This window comes from Setaria viridis, chromosome 6 (genome assembly GCF_005286985.2).
Source record: "Setaria viridis chromosome 6, Setaria_viridis_v4.0, whole genome shotgun sequence".
In the NCBI taxonomy this organism is placed as follows: Eukaryota; Viridiplantae; Streptophyta; class Magnoliopsida; order Poales; family Poaceae; genus Setaria; species Setaria viridis.
Genome location: NC_048268.2, coordinates 31579019 through 31596203, shown reverse-complemented (window position 1 = coordinate 31596203; position 17185 = coordinate 31579019). Strand labels below are relative to the sequence as shown.

Genomic DNA, 17185 nt, shown 5'->3' with positions numbered 1-17185 from the left:
CCTTGTGAACTTTGTGGGGGCTCTGTCATACAAATCTGCTTTCCTCAACATGTGACACTGTTGATTCCAAATTGTTAGGCAGCAACTTCAGATCAAATAAACCAAAACCCCTCGTATGTAATTGGATTCATTGTCCCAAAATCACATGAGCGAGGCTGGATCCCTACACTACACACGGAGAGAGGAAAGGTAGGGGAGGCGAGGCACCCCCTTTCGCATGCATGCACACCGAACCTCTCACTTAGTAAAAAGCACCTGGCTTTATCTGATCCCTCTCCCCACTCCTCGCCCTATTCAACGTCCACTTCAGCATGTGATGTCCCGGTGAAAAGTCATGAACGAGACGACGGCCTTGTGCTGTGTTCGATCCACGGCCATGCAAGAAGCAGCTAGCATTGCATGTGTTCGTGCATTTACAGCGCTGTAGCAACACAACAAGGACAGATCGATGCGATCCACGCCGCGGGTAGCCGAGTACGATACAAAACAAAAGATGATTGACAAAAGGCTACGAGATGTGGGGCAGAGGTCCTGAGTCCTGAGCCCTGACCTGGCTGCCGGGTGCCGGCGATTTGTCATTTTCAAAGCCCCGGCCCGGACCCTAGGGGCACGGGGAGAGATCGCCCGGTTACATGCTTGACGCCGTAGCATAGCTCGTCCCCATGCATGCACGGTCTACTCGCGTGTAGCCTGTACGTGTGTCCATGCAGTACGCAGCGCCTTCTCTGCGCTGCGAGGAGGAAAAAGGCTCTTTCCGTCTGGAAAAAATCGGGTACGCTGGTGGTTCAGACGTTCGTTCAGTGCATTTCCGTCCGGCTCCGGCTCCGGCCGGCCACGGGCCACCCCCTCTCGATCGGTCACTACTGGCCTGGCTCACTGCAAGCCGTGAGATCCGCCAGGGTATGCTGCAGGTTATTACAAGTCTCAAGTTACCATATAACCAGACCTGAAGTAATCACTGCGTGCATGCGACAGAACGACACGCAGGCCGCCCGGTCTGAACCTTTGAACGATCTCTCTCTCGATCAGCGGCCTACTACTGTTTCGCCCGGGGTTGGGCGGAGGGGCTGTAGCCCTGTAGCTGTAGCGCACCGGCGCGGAACAGGGTGCAAAAAAATTGCGTCCGCTTGCAAGCTAGCTAGCGCCACCAACCTGCTGGCCGGAATGCACATGCATGCGTCAGATCAACAGCGAGCCGGCCGGGCGCGCGGCGCAAATATTCCCGCTAGGCCCGGGGCTTGTCTTCGCTTGACCTTCACCGGCCTCAGGCCTCAGCCCTCAGGGGGCCAGGGCTCAGGCTGTGCGAGCTAGCAGTAGTACCTGGCTGGCTAGACCTTTCTGCTACGCTTTGGGCTTTTGTGTGCGTGCATCCATGCACATTATTCAGCTGTGGGTTTTATTCTATTTTTATTTGTTTTGGCTCTCATGAGTCATGAGTCGGTGCCAGTTCGCGCGGAATGCGTGCCTGCATTTCGTGTATGGTAATGAGGTAATCCAGCCTCTAACACCGGTTCGGATGTATGTACAGTCGAGATGCAGAGGCACAACAGAGTTGCATAAACTTGGAAATGAATGGTAGCGCACTGCTTGCTTGTTCGATTTTTCTGAACATATTGTACTGTCAACTGTGCAAATTAAGTTGCAGTACGTCTTTGAACCCCCATGATAGTTAAGGATGTCCGGGCACCTGGATGTGATGTGCAGAGAAGCCTTGTTGTGGTACCGGGATGCTGGGATCCGGTGTCCCAAGTGTTTGGCCTAGGTTCAAATCTGGGCGAGGATTTCTTCAGGGGGGCTTCTTTGCTTTAGTTAAAGGATTTGGATTTGAATATCTCTCTCCTTAAGTAAAATACACCAACAGTCCCTATATTTATTAAGGATGTGATATGTATATGGGTCCCTAATAAACTACCAATTTGCAGTTTTAAGCTGCCATACTTCCTACGTGTGTCCCAAACATTGCTAAGGTGGTGCTGAGGGCAGTGTTTGATTCATCGGAGATGACGCGAATGAAGAAAAATGAGAGACAATGTAAGAGAGAGTTAGGTTATTGTTATGTGGGTCGATAGCATCCCAAGTGGCAGATATCATTCCAAGTTAGCAAAATTTGGACATCAAGTGACACAATTAGCAAGTTTAGTGGTATGAAATTGCAAATTTGTAGTTTGGGGACCTAGATTAGATGACACCTCTAAACGGGTTTAAGGACCGCTGATGCACTTTACTTCGTCTCCTCAGTCCAGGTGAGCATTTTGGTTCAGTCAAAAAATACTTGACGTTCTAGGTATGGCACTGCCTTCAAATGTACCCATTTCACAAAATGCAGCAACTCTACGAGATTGTGAAAGCATCGATCTGTCAAGGCATCGGAATAGGCTCCAAGAGAAAACAAAAGGAAAGAAAACAAAGACGAAGACATTAAGGCATCTGTCAAGGCGCTATTTTTGTCGCCTCTCGATCTGGATCAGGATTAATTTCGTTACAAGAATATCATCATTAAGGTAAAAACTGTATTCCTAGCCCTAGCTACCTGCTATACTATGTAATACTTAGCACTAGTAACAAACTGCATTGGTAATAAGAGGTAAAGCTGGCTCTGGCTCGCCAGCACGGCAAAGCACGCGGTGTACATCCATCACGACGATCATAGAGTGGTAGACCTTTTTTTGGCTTGCTGGGCAACGACAGGTTAGTATTCGATTTCGATCTACTTGTGCGCCGTGTGCAACAGTCCACGCGGAGCGGAATCTGAACCCGACAGTTTGCACGCTAGCCACGCGCGGTCGCGGCCTGCGGCCACATGTACAAGCTGGCACACGACATGGCGCGCCGCTCGCACAGCGTCGCTCTCGCTCAGGCTAACCTAGCTACAGCCTACAGATACAGCTCCATGATCGGCGACAGCCTACCTCAGAATCCGACAAAAGTTTGTTTTTTTTTCAAAAAAAGGAGATTCCGACAAAGAAAGATTCAGGAGCCCAGCCTGTCAAGTGATCAAGGTCCCGTCCAGCTTTTAGCACGGCCCGGCCGTGTGTGGGCCTGACACTTTGAGCCCATAGAGCGCTCGGCGGCCGGGGCTAAGGGATCCGTGGGCCTGAGACTTTGAGCCCATACACCCCCAGTGCGCGGCGCCGTAAGCCCACGCAGCAGCGTCGCCTCTCTCTCTCTCCCTCTGCTCGTGAGCGCTTAGCCTTTGTGCCGCAACGCCTGGTGCCGGCGCTGCTCGACCGAGGGATATTTAACTGTTCGCTATCCTTACGAGAGTATCCTTACGAATGCGATTATATATTTGTACGAAGCAACAAATTTATCATTTTCGCTAACATAACGTGACAACTCAACCGTGCCAGCGTGGATCGGGACGGGAAAAAACCAAAACACCCCTACCTTATCCCCATTAGTTATCCCTTTCCTCTCTCTCTCCACCACTGACATGTGGGACCCACATCTTGGGTCTTCTACTTTCGGACACTCTTGCGACCACGAGCTGCTACCCCCATCAGCGCTCGCCGGGGTCGGCCAGCGCTAGCCGGGGCCGGTCACCACCGCTCATCCTCGTGGCTGGCGTCCAAATCCCCTGCGGGGGCCGGTGGGAGGAAGGGCGGGCGAATGGGGGTGGGGCCGGCGAGGGATTTGGGCTAGGGCGGTGGTGGCAGGGTGTGGCTCGGCTCGCGGGGTGGTGGCGCGGAGCACTGGAGGCGCGGGAGGGGCGGCGCTCAGCGACGGTGGCGTGGGGCTAGCAGCGAAGGCGTGCGGCTGGCGGCAGTGGTGCGGAGGATGCGGGGTCGGGCGAGCAGGAGCTCGGCTATGGCCGGCCATGGAGCGCGCAGGAACAGGAGAGGGAAACAGGAGAAAGGTAGGGGCGTTTCGATCTTTTCCCATCCCGATCCATGCTGGCATGGGTGAGTTAGCGCGCCACGTCTGTGTTGCTTTGTTTGCAAAGGAATGGCAAATATATAAGCGTATGGGTAAGGATGAAAAATGGAGGGAGGATGGCACATAGTTAAAGTGCTCCCAGTCCCGGACACTGGAAAACTGAACTGAACTGCATCTCAGGAGCGGCGGATGTCGGCCTGCCACCGCCGCGGCGGTGCCACCAGCGAGCGAGAAAAAGCGGCCGACGGCAAAGCGGGCAGCAGCCGCTGCTGTTTCCGGTGTGGTGCTCGTTTGCGTCGCCATCCGTGTTTGGGATGAACTTTGCGATAAGGAAGGTATCCAGCTGACTAGCGGAGCATCACAGAAAGGCGAGACTTCCGGCCTCACCGGACGCGCCACGTCACTCTCGGTTTCTGGCCCCGATGGGCTTGGAATCCTCCTGTCCCTTTCCATCCAGTATACAAGTGCCTGCCATCCCTGCGCCGTCGGCCGGGGTCTTGTGCGCACCGGCTGTTCGATGAATTGCCGTCATGACGATGAGGCTTCCTCGTGCTGGTCTCTTCGTCTTTGGGATCCTTCTGTCAGCGTTCCGGATGGCCCATTCGTCAACAGGTGATCATTTTGCCTCGTGGCACTGTCAGTCTACTCTTAACCTGCTTTCGCTGTGCGTTGGTTACTCATTTCGTCTGCCTTGGTGCTGTATTCTTGTTTCTTTGTCATCGCAGACAATAATTTCTCCAAGGTCAGGGCGGTGAACTTGGGGGGCTGGCTGGTGGTGGAGGGGTGGATCAAGCCCTCCTTGTTTGACGGCATTCCGAACAGGGACATGCTTGTAGGTCTTCCTTCTGCTGGCTATTGCAGCTCATGTGTGAGCAATGCCGTGTGTTTTCTTGAAATCTTGCTTTCTTCTTCTTCTCATGAGAGGGTTTGCTCCAGGATGGCACGCAGGTGCAGCTCAAGTCAGTGGGGCGTCAGAAATACGTGAGCACGGGTGATGGTGGTGGTGGCAACGTGACAGTGGATCGGGATGCCGCTTCTTCGTGGGAGACCTTCAAGGTGTGTTGTGTGCCTGTCCTGTGTTCTCTTATTGCTACAACTGCGCGAGGAAACTGAACTGCATTTTTCTTGGTGCCTTGTAACTCGTCACTTTGTCAGCTGTGGAGAATTTCAATGAATGAATTTCAGTTCCGCTGCTTCAACGGTCAGTTCTTGACAGCAAGTGATGGCGACGCCATCTCAGCGACAGCAGATTCACCAGGGGACTCGGAAACATTTTACATTGAGAGGAACAATACACTGCTTCATATCAAGCTTTTAAATGGGAGTTATTTGCAGGTATTGCTCTTGCCATGTTCACAAATGGAACCAGTTATGCCCTGTCATTATATTCTTCTAATGAAACCAGAACTAAATAGCTTAACCTTCAGAAACAGAGTCTAGAAAGTTGACAAAATACTACATTATTCAGGTCACAGACAATAATCAGCTTACTTCAAATTACCCTTCCCAACCAGGATGGGATGATGACATGGCAACATTTGAGATGACGATTGTTGCCAATAACTTGCATGGAGACTACCAGCTTGCGAATGGATATGGGCCTGAGCAGGCAAAGTCAGTCTTGACAGTAAGTTCCACGTCCAAATCCATGTCTTTTGCTCCAAGCTTGCAGTGCACATTTTTTCTTTCCTTATATTTTGTTGCTCATTCATACAATTTGCAGGAACACCGGAAGAAGTTTGTGAGTGGAAGCGATTTCTTATTCATCGCACAAAATGGTATAAATGCAGTCAGGATTCCTGTTGGATGGTGGATTGCATATGATCCTGATCCACCTGCTCCATTTATTGGTGGCTCCCTGAATGCCCTCGATAGAGCATTCTATTGGGCACAGTAGGTCTAGCCTCTAAACTGTTCTTCATTGTTCCTTTCACAAAAATTTTCCTTTTGAAATTTTGAGACTGCATGGTATTGGGTTCTGATTTTGAGATCAGGATTTATGGCTTGAAGTGCATCATCGATCTCCACGCGGCTCCTGGATCTCAAAATGGAATGGAGCACAGTGCTAGCAGAGATGGTTCATTAGATTGGCCTTCGGAAGCTAACATACAGAAAACATTAGATGTCATTAATTTTCTTGCTCAAAGGTAAGAATCATTTTCCCTCATTTTTTCAGTCTGTTAATTTTTTCATGCAATATGATAAATACAAGGCAGTGGACATTTTGCAGACATGCGCAACATTGATAGTTTTTTGGTCACAAGAACACTTTAGGAGATATGTGAACTTGTCATCAATATGATTTTCCTTTTCATGCTTAAAGCCTTGAACTGTGAAAATAGTGTTAAATTTGTGTACTATAGTCAGGAAAGACATAACAGTAAGGGAAGTAGAGGGCATGTCTTGGTTCAATGGAAAATCTATTAAAAATAATAGGAGTCACAAGAATCTTTGTACCAGAATGTCCGTAGTCTCACAAAGGCATTTCCTTAGTCCTAACATAGGCATGTTGTGTTTTTACCTGCAGATATGCAGACAATCCCTGTCTCCTAGGTATCGAGCTTTTGAATGAACCTTCTGCAGCTGGAGTCCCACTAGACACTCTAGTGTCATATTACAAAACAGGCTACCAGATTGTACGAAGTTATTCAGACACTGCTTATGTTATATTCTGCCAGAGGATTGGGAATGCAGATCCAATGGAGCTTTACCAGGCTTACCTGGGTGCAACTAACACGGTTGTAGATTTACATTACTACAACCTCTTTGATCCTTATTTTGAGAAACTGAATGCAACAGAGAACATACAGTTCATTTATAAGAACAGACTGCCGCAAGTACAGTCCTTGAATCGTGCAAATGTACCTCTTGTTTTTATTGGTAGGTTCTGCAAACTCAATTTGAACTCTTCTGTTTATGCAGAACATCCTATGTCAAAACGTTAAACTTCATTCAAATATATCGATAGTTCATTTATTTTTTTTGTACCGTTTAACTTTTTTGCAGTACAAAAGATAATTTATTATATCAGATGCTATTTCCTCTTCCTTTGCATCTCACAGGTACACTTATGCTAATTTATTTACCCCCTGCGTTACATTATTCAGGAGAGTGGGTAAATGAATGGAATGTGACGAATGCTTCACAACTCCAATATCAGTTGTTTGGAAATGCGCAATTAGAGGTCTATGGTGAAGCATCCTTTGGTTGGTCTTATTGGACAGTGAAGTGCAACAGTGTGCACTGGGACTATGAATGGAACATAAGGAATAGGTATCTTATTGGTAAGATGCTCATATTGCCACTTCTCTCCTGCTTTCAGCATCAAATATTTCTAAACATCCTTTGTATTTCCATTTACATACTCTGGAGTTAGAGAACTGTTTATTCTTTAAAAGTCATTGTGTACCATGTTATTCCGAAATTAATCATATGATATATTATTGTCAGTTAACTCCATGATCTGCTATCATTAGGGCAACAGAATCCCATGACAAATAGCTCATGCAGTAGTGCTTATAGTTTCATTAGGGTAACAGAATCCAGTGCTATCATTGTCATCATTTCAGGGAAAAAAGGATGTTCTATAATTACTGTTATTGATGTTCATGTTGCTTGATGCAGCAGCAAATGCCTCCTTTTAAATTTTGATTCAGTATGTTCATGCTTTCCTGCTTTGACATGATCCTTTTGTTTCCGTTGCAGATGGTTCACCACTCATAAGCCCAAACTACATGTTGCTTGTGGCTGGATGTCTCATTTACCTTTTGCCTGTATTGACATGATAGGAGAAACGTGCCTACACAAAAGGAAAAGATAGTCCGATAGCGCCTCGCTAATTTTGAGTATTTTATTCGTTCAAAAAAGTCTATGCAAAGAGATGCTAAATCTGTGTAGTCCATTCGTTTCCTAAGTTATCGGTATTCTTTTTTTTTTCTTTTCTTTTTTGCGAAGCACTTGAACATCAGGAAATCGAGGAAATGCCGCCTTTGCTGAAAGAAGAAAGAAAGAAAAGAAGTTCCACTGACCCTGGACTCTTCCTGCTTATCTGAATGTAAAGGAAAACCACTCGCCAATGATGTAAAGCGTGGACAAAGAAAGTGAGAACGAGATTCCACCGTGTCTGTAAGGGGAAAATGAACCCGAAGTCTGAATTATCCCATCCGCCTTCTGCAGAACGGCATGAGCCCCGAAGCCAGTGGCCTTGGCGTCCGTTGGCTGTTACGTGCGGGTACGGCACTGTGCCGTTGCTTATCCGTTGGCGCCACCTTTACCTTGCATCGTTGCCACACTTCTAGAAGGGAGTTTTACCCTGTTGAGTGCCAACAGGTCAGTGCCCCGTTGCCGGAAAATTGAATTGATGGGCGCAGCAAGTGGTAGGTGTTCACTTCTCTTTACGTGACGGGGATCCACCGGAACCGGTGCCCCATCGTCAACGGATCCATGCCCGTACGCACCATTGCAATCACGGTGGCCGCCACGTACGTGCAACGGCAGGTTTTCCTGCTCCCGTGGACTTGGAAGTTTTTAGCCCTTTTCGGTTTTCACGCACCCGTTCATGATCCATTCATGTCGCCGGAAGTACCGACGGCAACGGGCCTCATGATCCCAATCCGGCGGCGACCGGCGGCGCAATTGCCATCTGAACTGATCTGACTGGCCTCGCCCGGTCCCGGCGGAGAAAAACCGTAGAGGCTGGCCGGCCGTCCGATCCGTCCGAGCTGTCGGGTTTGACCGGGAGCGCGCATGGACGTGGACTGGAGGCCCGGGAGATGCCAATAAACAACGCTGGCGTTTCCTGCCCACGCAAAGGTCGTTTGGTCTGGTCGTTGCCGACGACTGCCATCGCTCGCAAGTCGCAAGTCACCAGCAACCACTGGCTTATTGACCGTTCAATTCTGCCACGCTCGACCTACCGCGATTCGAAAAGTAACACAGATTTTGGAAGAGCACAATATTCTAACCTGAGATGAATTTGTGGTAGGTTCAGATGAAAAGCACCCAAATCTAAGTTAAAAACGACCGCCTGCCGCTAACAGGTGAGCTGGTTTCAGTAGCTCGTACGCTCACCAACTGCGATGGTGATCGATCGAAAGCAATCACGGGAAACATAACGAAAGCAGAAGGTGCCGAGCACGGCGCACAATTCGTCGCACGCCCTGCAGGCTGCAGCACCGGGGATCCACGTGTCGGCGGCCGGCCAGCCACCCGATGCCTCGACGCCTCGTTGATCAGATCAAAGTGCATCCCGGAACCGGAGCAGGAAGCCACCAGCATTGTTTATGTTTGTGCACGCCAGGCACGAAGCCGATCGAGCGCCTGTCTCCACCGCGAGCCGGCGCGCTACGGGAAGAATCCCACATGTTGCAGGTGCCCAAACGTTGTGTTCTCGCGTGGATGCAACGATTCGTGCTGCTCCGGACGCTGAAGGCACGGCCCTTTATATCTCTTTCCCTCTCGACCCACGTCTGGACGCTCGCCACTCCGCTCCGTTCTCCATTAATACTCCCACCGGAAAAGGAGACGAGGGACGAGAGGCAAGGCCACCCCCCGAGTACCGGACCACCACCCTCCACTCAGATCGTCCTAGCTAGGTAGCTGGCCGGCAAGCGTCGTGTCCCTCCATGGGCCCGAGCAATGGCCGACGCCTCCGGCTGGTCCTCGTCGCGGTCGCGCTGGCCGGCGCGGCCGTGGACGCCGTGACGGCGCAGCAGGGCCCGCGGACGGGGCCGGGGCCGGGGCCGAGCTACTTCGACCCCAAGAACTTCAACCCGTCGATGGCGATCGTCATGGTGGTGCTCGTCACGGCGTTCTTCCTGCTCGGCTTCTTCTCCATCTACCTCCGCCGCTGCGCGGGGCCCCCGCTGGGCGGGCCCGACGACGACGGGTACCCGGCGGGCGGGCGCCGGCCGCTAGGGATCGCGTACGCGTCGCGGTCGTCCAGGAGGGCGGCGCGCGGGCTGGACCGCGCCGTGCTGGAGTCGTTCCCGACCATGGCCTACGCCGACGTCAAGGCGCACAAGGTCGGGAAGGGCGCGCTCGAGTGCGCCGTGTGCCTCAGCGAGTTCGACGACGACGAGACGCTCCGGCTCCTGCCCCGGTGCTCCCACGCGTTCCATGCCGACTGCATCGACGCCTGGCTCGCGTCGCACGTCACCTGCCCCGTCTGCCGCGCCGTCCTCGCCCCCGACTACTACGAGGCGGCACCGGCGCCACCGCTGGCTCCGGCGAGTGCCGTGTCCGCCGCGGAGCAAGACGCCCCGCGGCAGCAGGCGCCGGAAACAGCCACGGCGCCGGAGCAGGCGGCAGCGGCGGTCGTCGTCGTCGTTGACGCAGAGGAGACGGAGGAGGAGAGGAACAGGAGGGAGGAGGCCGCCGAGCTGATGCGGATCGGCAGCGTCAAGCGCGCGCTGCGGAGCAAGTCGGGCCGGCAGCCCGCGCAGTTCCCGCGCTCGCACACCACGGGGCACTCGCTCGCCGCGGCCGCGCCCGCCGAGGCCTCGGAGCGGTACACGCTGCGGCTGCCGGAGCACGTTCTCCGGGAGGTGGTCGCGGCGAGCAGCCTTCGGCGGTCCGCGAGCGTCCAGGCGGGCGGCGACGGGAGCGCGCGCCGCGGATTCGGAGGCGCCCGCGCCGGGAGGAGCGTCCGGCTCGGCAGCTCCGGCCGGTGGCCCAACATGTCGATGCTGGCGCGCACCTTCTCCGCGAGGCTGCCGGCGTGGGGCTCCGCGCGGCGCGGCGAGGCCGATGCTCCGGCCAAGGGCGCGAAGGTCGCTGGCGACGGCAAGGCTGAAGAGCAGTGCGACGGTGGGGCGTGCCCACTTGGCGCCCACGTTTGACGTGGCTGCTCTAGCGTTAGGCCCAAGAGCTCAGAGTACGCAGTACAGTATCCCAGTAAAAAGTTAGGAAGGTGTCCTTCTCGTCGCCTTCGGCTTTACGGCGGCGAAGTTGGAGACTTGGAGAGTGTGTGTATATAACTTTTAACTGTCGGGTAAAAACAGATTATCCATTTGTTTGGTTCGTTACAGTCAGGGAGGTATCAAATTCTTGTGATGAGAATAGTCGATCAAGAAGCCTTCCCATATCCATTAGATCCTAATCGGACGGCACAGGTTTCCCTCTTACTCTGTTTTCTTGCCCACTTGATGTACAAGTGCTCATGCAGCACAACATTCCCGCCCCCTCGTTTTCTGTCAAGCCCAGCCACATCACGCGGCGCCTCCCTCACTATAGCCAATCTATTTTTGCACTTCCACGTTGCTAACCTTTTGCCTCTCATTGGGATTTAGCGGTCAACTAAAATCTTGGTCCATTTCAGGCACCGAAAGTATAAGAGTTGTGAGGAACCAAAGATTCTCATAGCTTAACGGATAGAGTGTAGAACTCCGGAGGTCAACGAAATCTTTATTGGTGGTCCGGGTTCGAATCTTGGCATCATCTTTAGCGATAAAATTAGAAGGACATCTTTCACTCCGGTCGATTTTTTTTTTAAGAGTCGTGAGGAGGAAGAAAAATAAAAGGAAAAACTAGCCATGTCAAGCTTAATTTTGCATCTCTCTCTCTCTCTCTCTCTCTCTCTCTCTCTCTCTCTCTTAATTCTCTCTTAATACAGTACGGATGTTAACATTTGTGTGCACACCCTCTTGATCTCATATTCACAATTATCCGTTATTGCTATCCACATGCACAAATGCTCAAGTATTAGCAAATTAATTTTAGGATAATATCAATTTCCAAGTGCTTTTTCCTCCAATATAGCAAATCATATGTTTTTTCCTGCTCTTGGAGAGCCAAGACATATAAGAGTGTCTAATTTTGAAGTGACTAATACGTACTATTCTTGTACCTTTTCAGTCACTTTTTTCAAACTTTTAATCAACATCAACAACTCTCGTTTATTGCTTTTTCTTTACTTGTATGCATAGTAATAGAACTGCAACAAACTCTTACTAAATTAAAATTACATATCACGTAGTACTTTTGTAATTCTAGTGCTACGATTTAGATGAGTGGGAGACGCAAAGTTTCAGCCAATTAGCATAAAGGAAGGGGTGAATTGCATAAAAAACCAGCATTTAATTTTTTTTAAACAACCATCAACAGATGTGAGCACCAAGCAACCCAGCTATACTCATGTAAATTGTGCCGTTCCATCCATCTGACAAGTTAGAAAGTTCATAATACTTTCCTGAAGAATTTATTCAATTTACCCATATGCTTCTTAAACCACCCATTTATAAAATCTCCATCCAGGGTTATCAAAAAAGCTCAAAGCTCGTGAACTACTCGTGTTTCTGATCTTGGACTCGTTTCGAGATACACTCGAATGGTAAATGAGCCAACCTCAAGCATGAGCCGAAGCTTGTAAGCCTAACAAGCTCGAGCTCAAATAACTCAAGTAAGCTCGTGCATTACTGCTAGGCACCATTCCGTGTGGTGTATGTAAATGTGTTATAAATTTTTGAGTAAAATGCAAAGGATCATCAACTTGTAAGGAGGTGCTACTTCAACCACGAACTTCAAAAGTGTATTTTTGGATCTATAAACTTATTAAGTGGTTCACCGTAGGTTCATACCTCTTCACATGGACATCTGACATGGCACGCTGATTGAGCATCTCTTCTCTCGTTCCTCTCTCTCCCTCCTTTTCCGTCTCAGGCATTTCATCAAGCATGTCATGAGCATGCCTTAATCCACCTCGGTTGGCATGCCACCATTGCTGAGCTCCGCCGTTACCGCCAACAAGCATGCTCACCACCTTCTTCCCCATCGAGCCACCGCTGCCACGGAAGGATTATAATGTCGGCGCCGTCCTCCTCGATGATGACCCCACCATGGCGTTGGCCCACCATACTCATGACATGGCCGCCAGGGATGTGAATGGCGGCGGCAGCCATCTTCCATGCTTCTTGCTCTGCTCCTTTGAGAAGGAACGGGAGAAAGGATGTGGGCCGGCAGTAGAGGCAGCTTGATGGGGGAAGAACAACTGGTGAGCATGCTCACCGATGGCAGCACGACACGCTCACTAGCGGTGGCAGGATGACGAACGATGGGTTAAGGCGGCGCTCACGACTTGCTCGATGAAATGCCTGAGAGAGAGATAGCGGAAGATGGAGAAGGATGGGAGAGGAGATGCCCGGTTACCATGCCATGTCAGCACAAGATGCCTATGTGAAGGGGTATGGACCTATGGTGAATGACTTAACAAGTTTATGGATTTAAAAATGTACTTTCGGAGTTCGTAAACTTAAGTGACATCTCCTTACAAGTTGTTGGACCTCCGTTGCATTTTACTCTAAATTTTTTTATCCAACTGCATTGCCCAAACCTCCTAGAGCAAACCAACAAGATCCCGTTACTCTATAGATCATGCTTAACAAAGCACAAGACCTAAAACAACTCGTCTTATACTCTAGTTCAAGATCGGCTCGAATTACAAAGTAGCCACGCTTAAGCCTGGCTGTAGGCCTAGGTCTTAAGGTACATGTCGAGTTTTGCTCGATCTTCTAATAAGCTCACACTTGACGCAGCAAGCTCGCTCGAGCTCGGCTCATTTACAGCCCTATTTCCATTCAATTGATTTCGATCATCATCTGCATTACTCGAAGTTATACCCAAATAATTGTACATATAGCAGTGTTGTAAGTTGTAACTACAACAGTTGTCCTCTACACCGCATATAAGAAATTACTATAACCATAGAAATTTGTCTCTGAATGATCACTACTGTGGCCATCTCATTGTAGCCGGTCCATGCAAACATTGAAACAGCAACCACTCCCACTTGGCTACTTGCAAGTAAACAGGTCGCCTCGTTAATATAAGGCAACATTTATTTTTGGATCAAAGGCGCTACCAGCTCGAGACACGCGGTATGAAACTAGTAGATGTTGTTCTTTTAATTTCAAAGCACGTAGTTCTTATAATGATCAGATCGAAGTATGAAGTACTTAAATGTATGTCGTTTTTCCCCTTGTGAACAAGTTAACGTCTGGATTAATGCGGGGGAGAAATTAATGTTGACACAGCTAGCTCATCTATCCTTTTCCAAATAGTCATACAATTTCGCTTTCAGTTTTGCCCATCTCACCTAGCAATAATAATGGTGTTAGAAACACGAACATTTTATATAGCTAGATTGAATTCTCAAATCTCAACCAAGTCGCATATTGCCTGGTGAACCATTTAACCTCCGGAAAGCTTCGCTAAAATGGTGGCACCAGCCAAAAATAATATTTTTCTATTAGGACAAAACAGACATAATAAAGAATTATATTCCTGTTAAATATGTATAATGTTTTATATTCATTTTGGTAAATACCAAATAATATTTTTCCATGCAAGACATTCCTTTTCCCTCTGAATTCATGTTTTAAAAGCCGCCACAAAATATGATGATGAAAAAAAGGCACACATGACATGGCTAAATGAAATTGTTCGCATACATTTATTTTGAAGAAACATATTTAAATTTTTGGCATAAAAGTTACTTAGGTACCCACGCTGCTTGCGCGGACCACCTTTTGCTAGTTTAAAGAAAACAAAATGACTTGCACATGCACTACGCGCGGTCATGTTTTATGCTTTTAGCTGAAGGCACAAAACGACGAATCCTTCTTGTATGACAACTGAGTACAAGTGTACAGCATCGCGAAAAATATCTTCACAAACGTACACAACAGCTGCTGAACCATGTGGCTTCTGCCATGTCACGTCCAACGCCGCACCGCTTACGATTGTCATTGTGTCCTTCAATGAACGCCGGGGCGCCACGGCAAACACCTACACTAGCTGCGCGTCGCGCGTGGCCTGGCTCGATAGCTCTGCGCTGCTCCAGATCTCCGGCCTCTCTGCACTCCACAGCCATGGCGGGAACTTCTCTGCATCACTCCACGGATCCGTGCACAAACGGCGAGCACAGCGGGCACGACCACCCTGCCATGCCCTCGTCGGACATGGGAACACGCGGTGCGGACGACGGCATCCCCGTCGTCGATTTCGACGTCCTCATCAACGGCGCGGCCGATCAACGGGCGCAGGCGATCCGGGACCTCGGCCGGGCGTGCAAGGACTGGGGCTTCTTCATGGTACGTTTGGAGAACACTGCCGATGCACGCTGTTCTTCTTGCTTACGTACGTGCAAGATCGTTAATGGCGTGTATCGACATCGATCTGGCACGACATGAAGGTGATCAACCATGGGGTTCCTGAGGAGCTCAAAGATGCAATGATGGAGACATGCAAGGAGCTGTTCAGTTTACCGGAAGAGGAGAAGGTGGAGCATTTGGAGGCCGGGCCGATGGATCCTATACGAATTGGGACGGGCTTCTTCTCCGTTGTCGACGGCGTCAGGTACTGGAGGGACTACCTGAAGATGTTCGCGCACCCTGAGCTCCACTGCCCTGCAAAGCCAGCAAAACTAAGGTACTGGACTACTGGTGCAATTGCCAATCAGTTTGCTGCGCTGTGTCTGTCATCTTTGGCACCATATCCATCGCTGCAACGATCGTGTCCGTGTGCTTTGTCAGGGACGTTGCTGCCGAGTACTCGGTGAGGACGAGAGACCTGCTGCTGTCACTCGTGAAGGCGATTTCCGAGAGCTTGGGCCTCGGCGGCGGCCGCATTTCGGAGGCCATGGATCTCGAATCCTGCTTCCAGATCCTCGCCGTGAACCGCTACCCGCCGTACACCGGCCCGGACAGTGTGGGCATGGGGCTGCCCGCGCACTCCGACCACGGCCTGCTAACCCTGCTCTTCCAGAACGGCGTCGACGGGCTCCAGGTCGAGCACGACGGGCAGTGGCTCCTCGCCAAGCCCCTCCCCGGCGCGTTCTTCGTCATCGCCGGCGACCAGCTGGAGGTAACAACCTCAGTTTTGGCTTCACGATCTCTTGTCACGGTTGTAAGCACGCCAGCATATGTCATGCCGTCTACGTGTTCGACTGTGCGTGCAGATCGTGAGCAACGGGAGATACAAGGGCGTGCTCCACCGCGCGGTGGTCGGCGGCGAGCGCGCGAGGATGTCCATGGTGAGCATGATCTCGCCGTGCCTGGACACCGTGGTCGAGCCTGTCCCGGAGCTGGCACCCGACGGCCAGGGCCTCGAGTTCCGAGGCGTCAGGTACAGAGACTACATGGAGCATCAGCAGAGCAACAAGCTCGACGGGAAAGCGGCGCTGGACATCGCCCGGGTGCAGCGCGTGATCTGACGTCGCAGGGCCTGAGAACTGAGATTGAACAGCTCAGCTAAAGCCTGAGACTGCTTCTGCAGATTTTTATGCCATGTTCCATGTTCCACAAATTTCAGGAAATTTTAAATTAGCCTGAGCAGCTAATGCAGTTGTATCGACAATTGGACAGAGGACTGAAGATCATAAAGGTTGGCGTACGAGATGATAGTAGCAGCAGCTTGATTAGTGAGGAGGACCACTCATAGCGAAATAGAGTTCGAGCATCGGCATCAGCGTTATGAGATTGTTGATCTCTCAGGATGAAACTGGGTCGTATCTTATATGATGGGCCGTCCTACTTGAGAGATCAACAAACGGGCCTTCCCCTCTAATTGTCCATAATAGACAATTTCGGCCTGCTTCAGTTGCCACCTCATATGTTATCTTTTTGGGAAGTCCAGCCCACAACAACACTTTACCACAAGGCGATAAACCTCCGGAAATCCTATCCATCTTCCGGAAGGTGGATAAGCCTTTCATCTTCCGCTTTAAGATTTGTATAAGGAAGCTGCTGGCGGGGGTGGGAGGTGGGCGGGACGGCTCGGCGGCGAGGTTGCCGCCAGCCGTGGGTGGTGGTCGAGGCGGCGGCAATTAGGATTTCGGGTTTCTGCGGCCGGAGATCCAATGTCCACCGGACATAGAGGAGAAGGTCATCGGCGGCGGCAAGCCCGACGGCGGTGGCGGTTCGGCGGGATGGGTGAGCAACGCCGGAGGGGAGGTGGGCGCGGGGGCGGCGCGGCGCGGCGGCGTGGAGGACGGCGGGGGCAGCGGAGATGGCGCCGCGTCTGGCTCGGTTAGTGGCGGCGGGGATGGCGGAGGCGAATCCGGCGGCGGCCGCCGCCGGAGACTGAGCAGGCGAGCGGGGCGGGGGAGCAGCGCCGGAGAGGAGGGAGAAGCTGGTGGCCGGCGAGGCGGGGGAGCGGCGCGCAGCGGGAGGTAGATGAAGCTGACGGGAGGAGGAAGAAGATGGAGTGGGCTCTGTTGGGCTTCAAAGATAACTCCCTTACCCACCATCCGATAGATGCATAGGAGGCCCCATAAACCTCCAGCCGTCGCGCAGGTTCCAACCGCTCGCTTGGC

General features: G+C 51.1%; 3 protein-coding genes across 6 annotated transcripts; all 3 read left to right on the top strand.

Moving 5' to 3' along the window:
* The first annotated feature begins 3417 nt into the window (after positions 1–3417).
* Positions 3418–8054, top strand: LOC117861530 (probable glucan 1,3-beta-glucosidase A). Of its 4 annotated transcripts, none has more exons than XM_034745100.2 (11): positions 3426–3856; positions 4057–4488; positions 4602–4708; positions 4813–4932; positions 5032–5211; positions 5345–5503; positions 5600–5769; positions 5871–6023; positions 6404–6756; positions 6939–7160; positions 7582–8054. In XM_034745100.2, exons 2-11 carry the CDS (start codon positions 4407–4409, stop codon positions 7659–7661), a joined length of 1626 nt encoding a protein of 541 aa, XP_034600991.1. In that variant the 5' UTR covers positions 3426–3856; positions 4057–4406; the 3' UTR covers positions 7662–8054. The 4 variants fall into 4 exon arrangements, with proteins under 4 accessions (XP_034600993.1, XP_034600991.1, XP_034600992.1 ...); XM_034745101.2 differs by having other exon boundaries at positions 3426–3968; XM_034745102.2 differs by having other exon boundaries at positions 3418–4488; positions 4825–4932.
* Positions 8055–9012: 958 nt separating this feature from the next.
* On the top strand, positions 9013–11000 carry LOC117860058 (E3 ubiquitin-protein ligase ATL6). The gene has a single exon (XM_034743265.2). The coding sequence runs from the start codon at positions 9501–9503 to the stop codon at positions 10713–10715; it is 1215 nt and encodes a 404-aa protein (XP_034599156.1). The 5' UTR covers positions 9013–9500; the 3' UTR covers positions 10716–11000.
* A 3562-nt stretch (positions 11001–14562) lies between these two features.
* On the top strand, positions 14563–16469 carry LOC117859897 (2-oxoglutarate-dependent dioxygenase 19). The gene is made up of 4 exons (XM_034743094.2): positions 14563–14963; positions 15065–15300; positions 15405–15735; positions 15830–16469. Exons 1-4 carry the CDS (start codon positions 14583–14585, stop codon positions 16082–16084), a joined length of 1203 nt encoding a protein of 400 aa, XP_034598985.1. The 5' UTR covers positions 14563–14582; the 3' UTR covers positions 16085–16469.
* Positions 16470–17185: the final 716 nt, after the last annotated feature.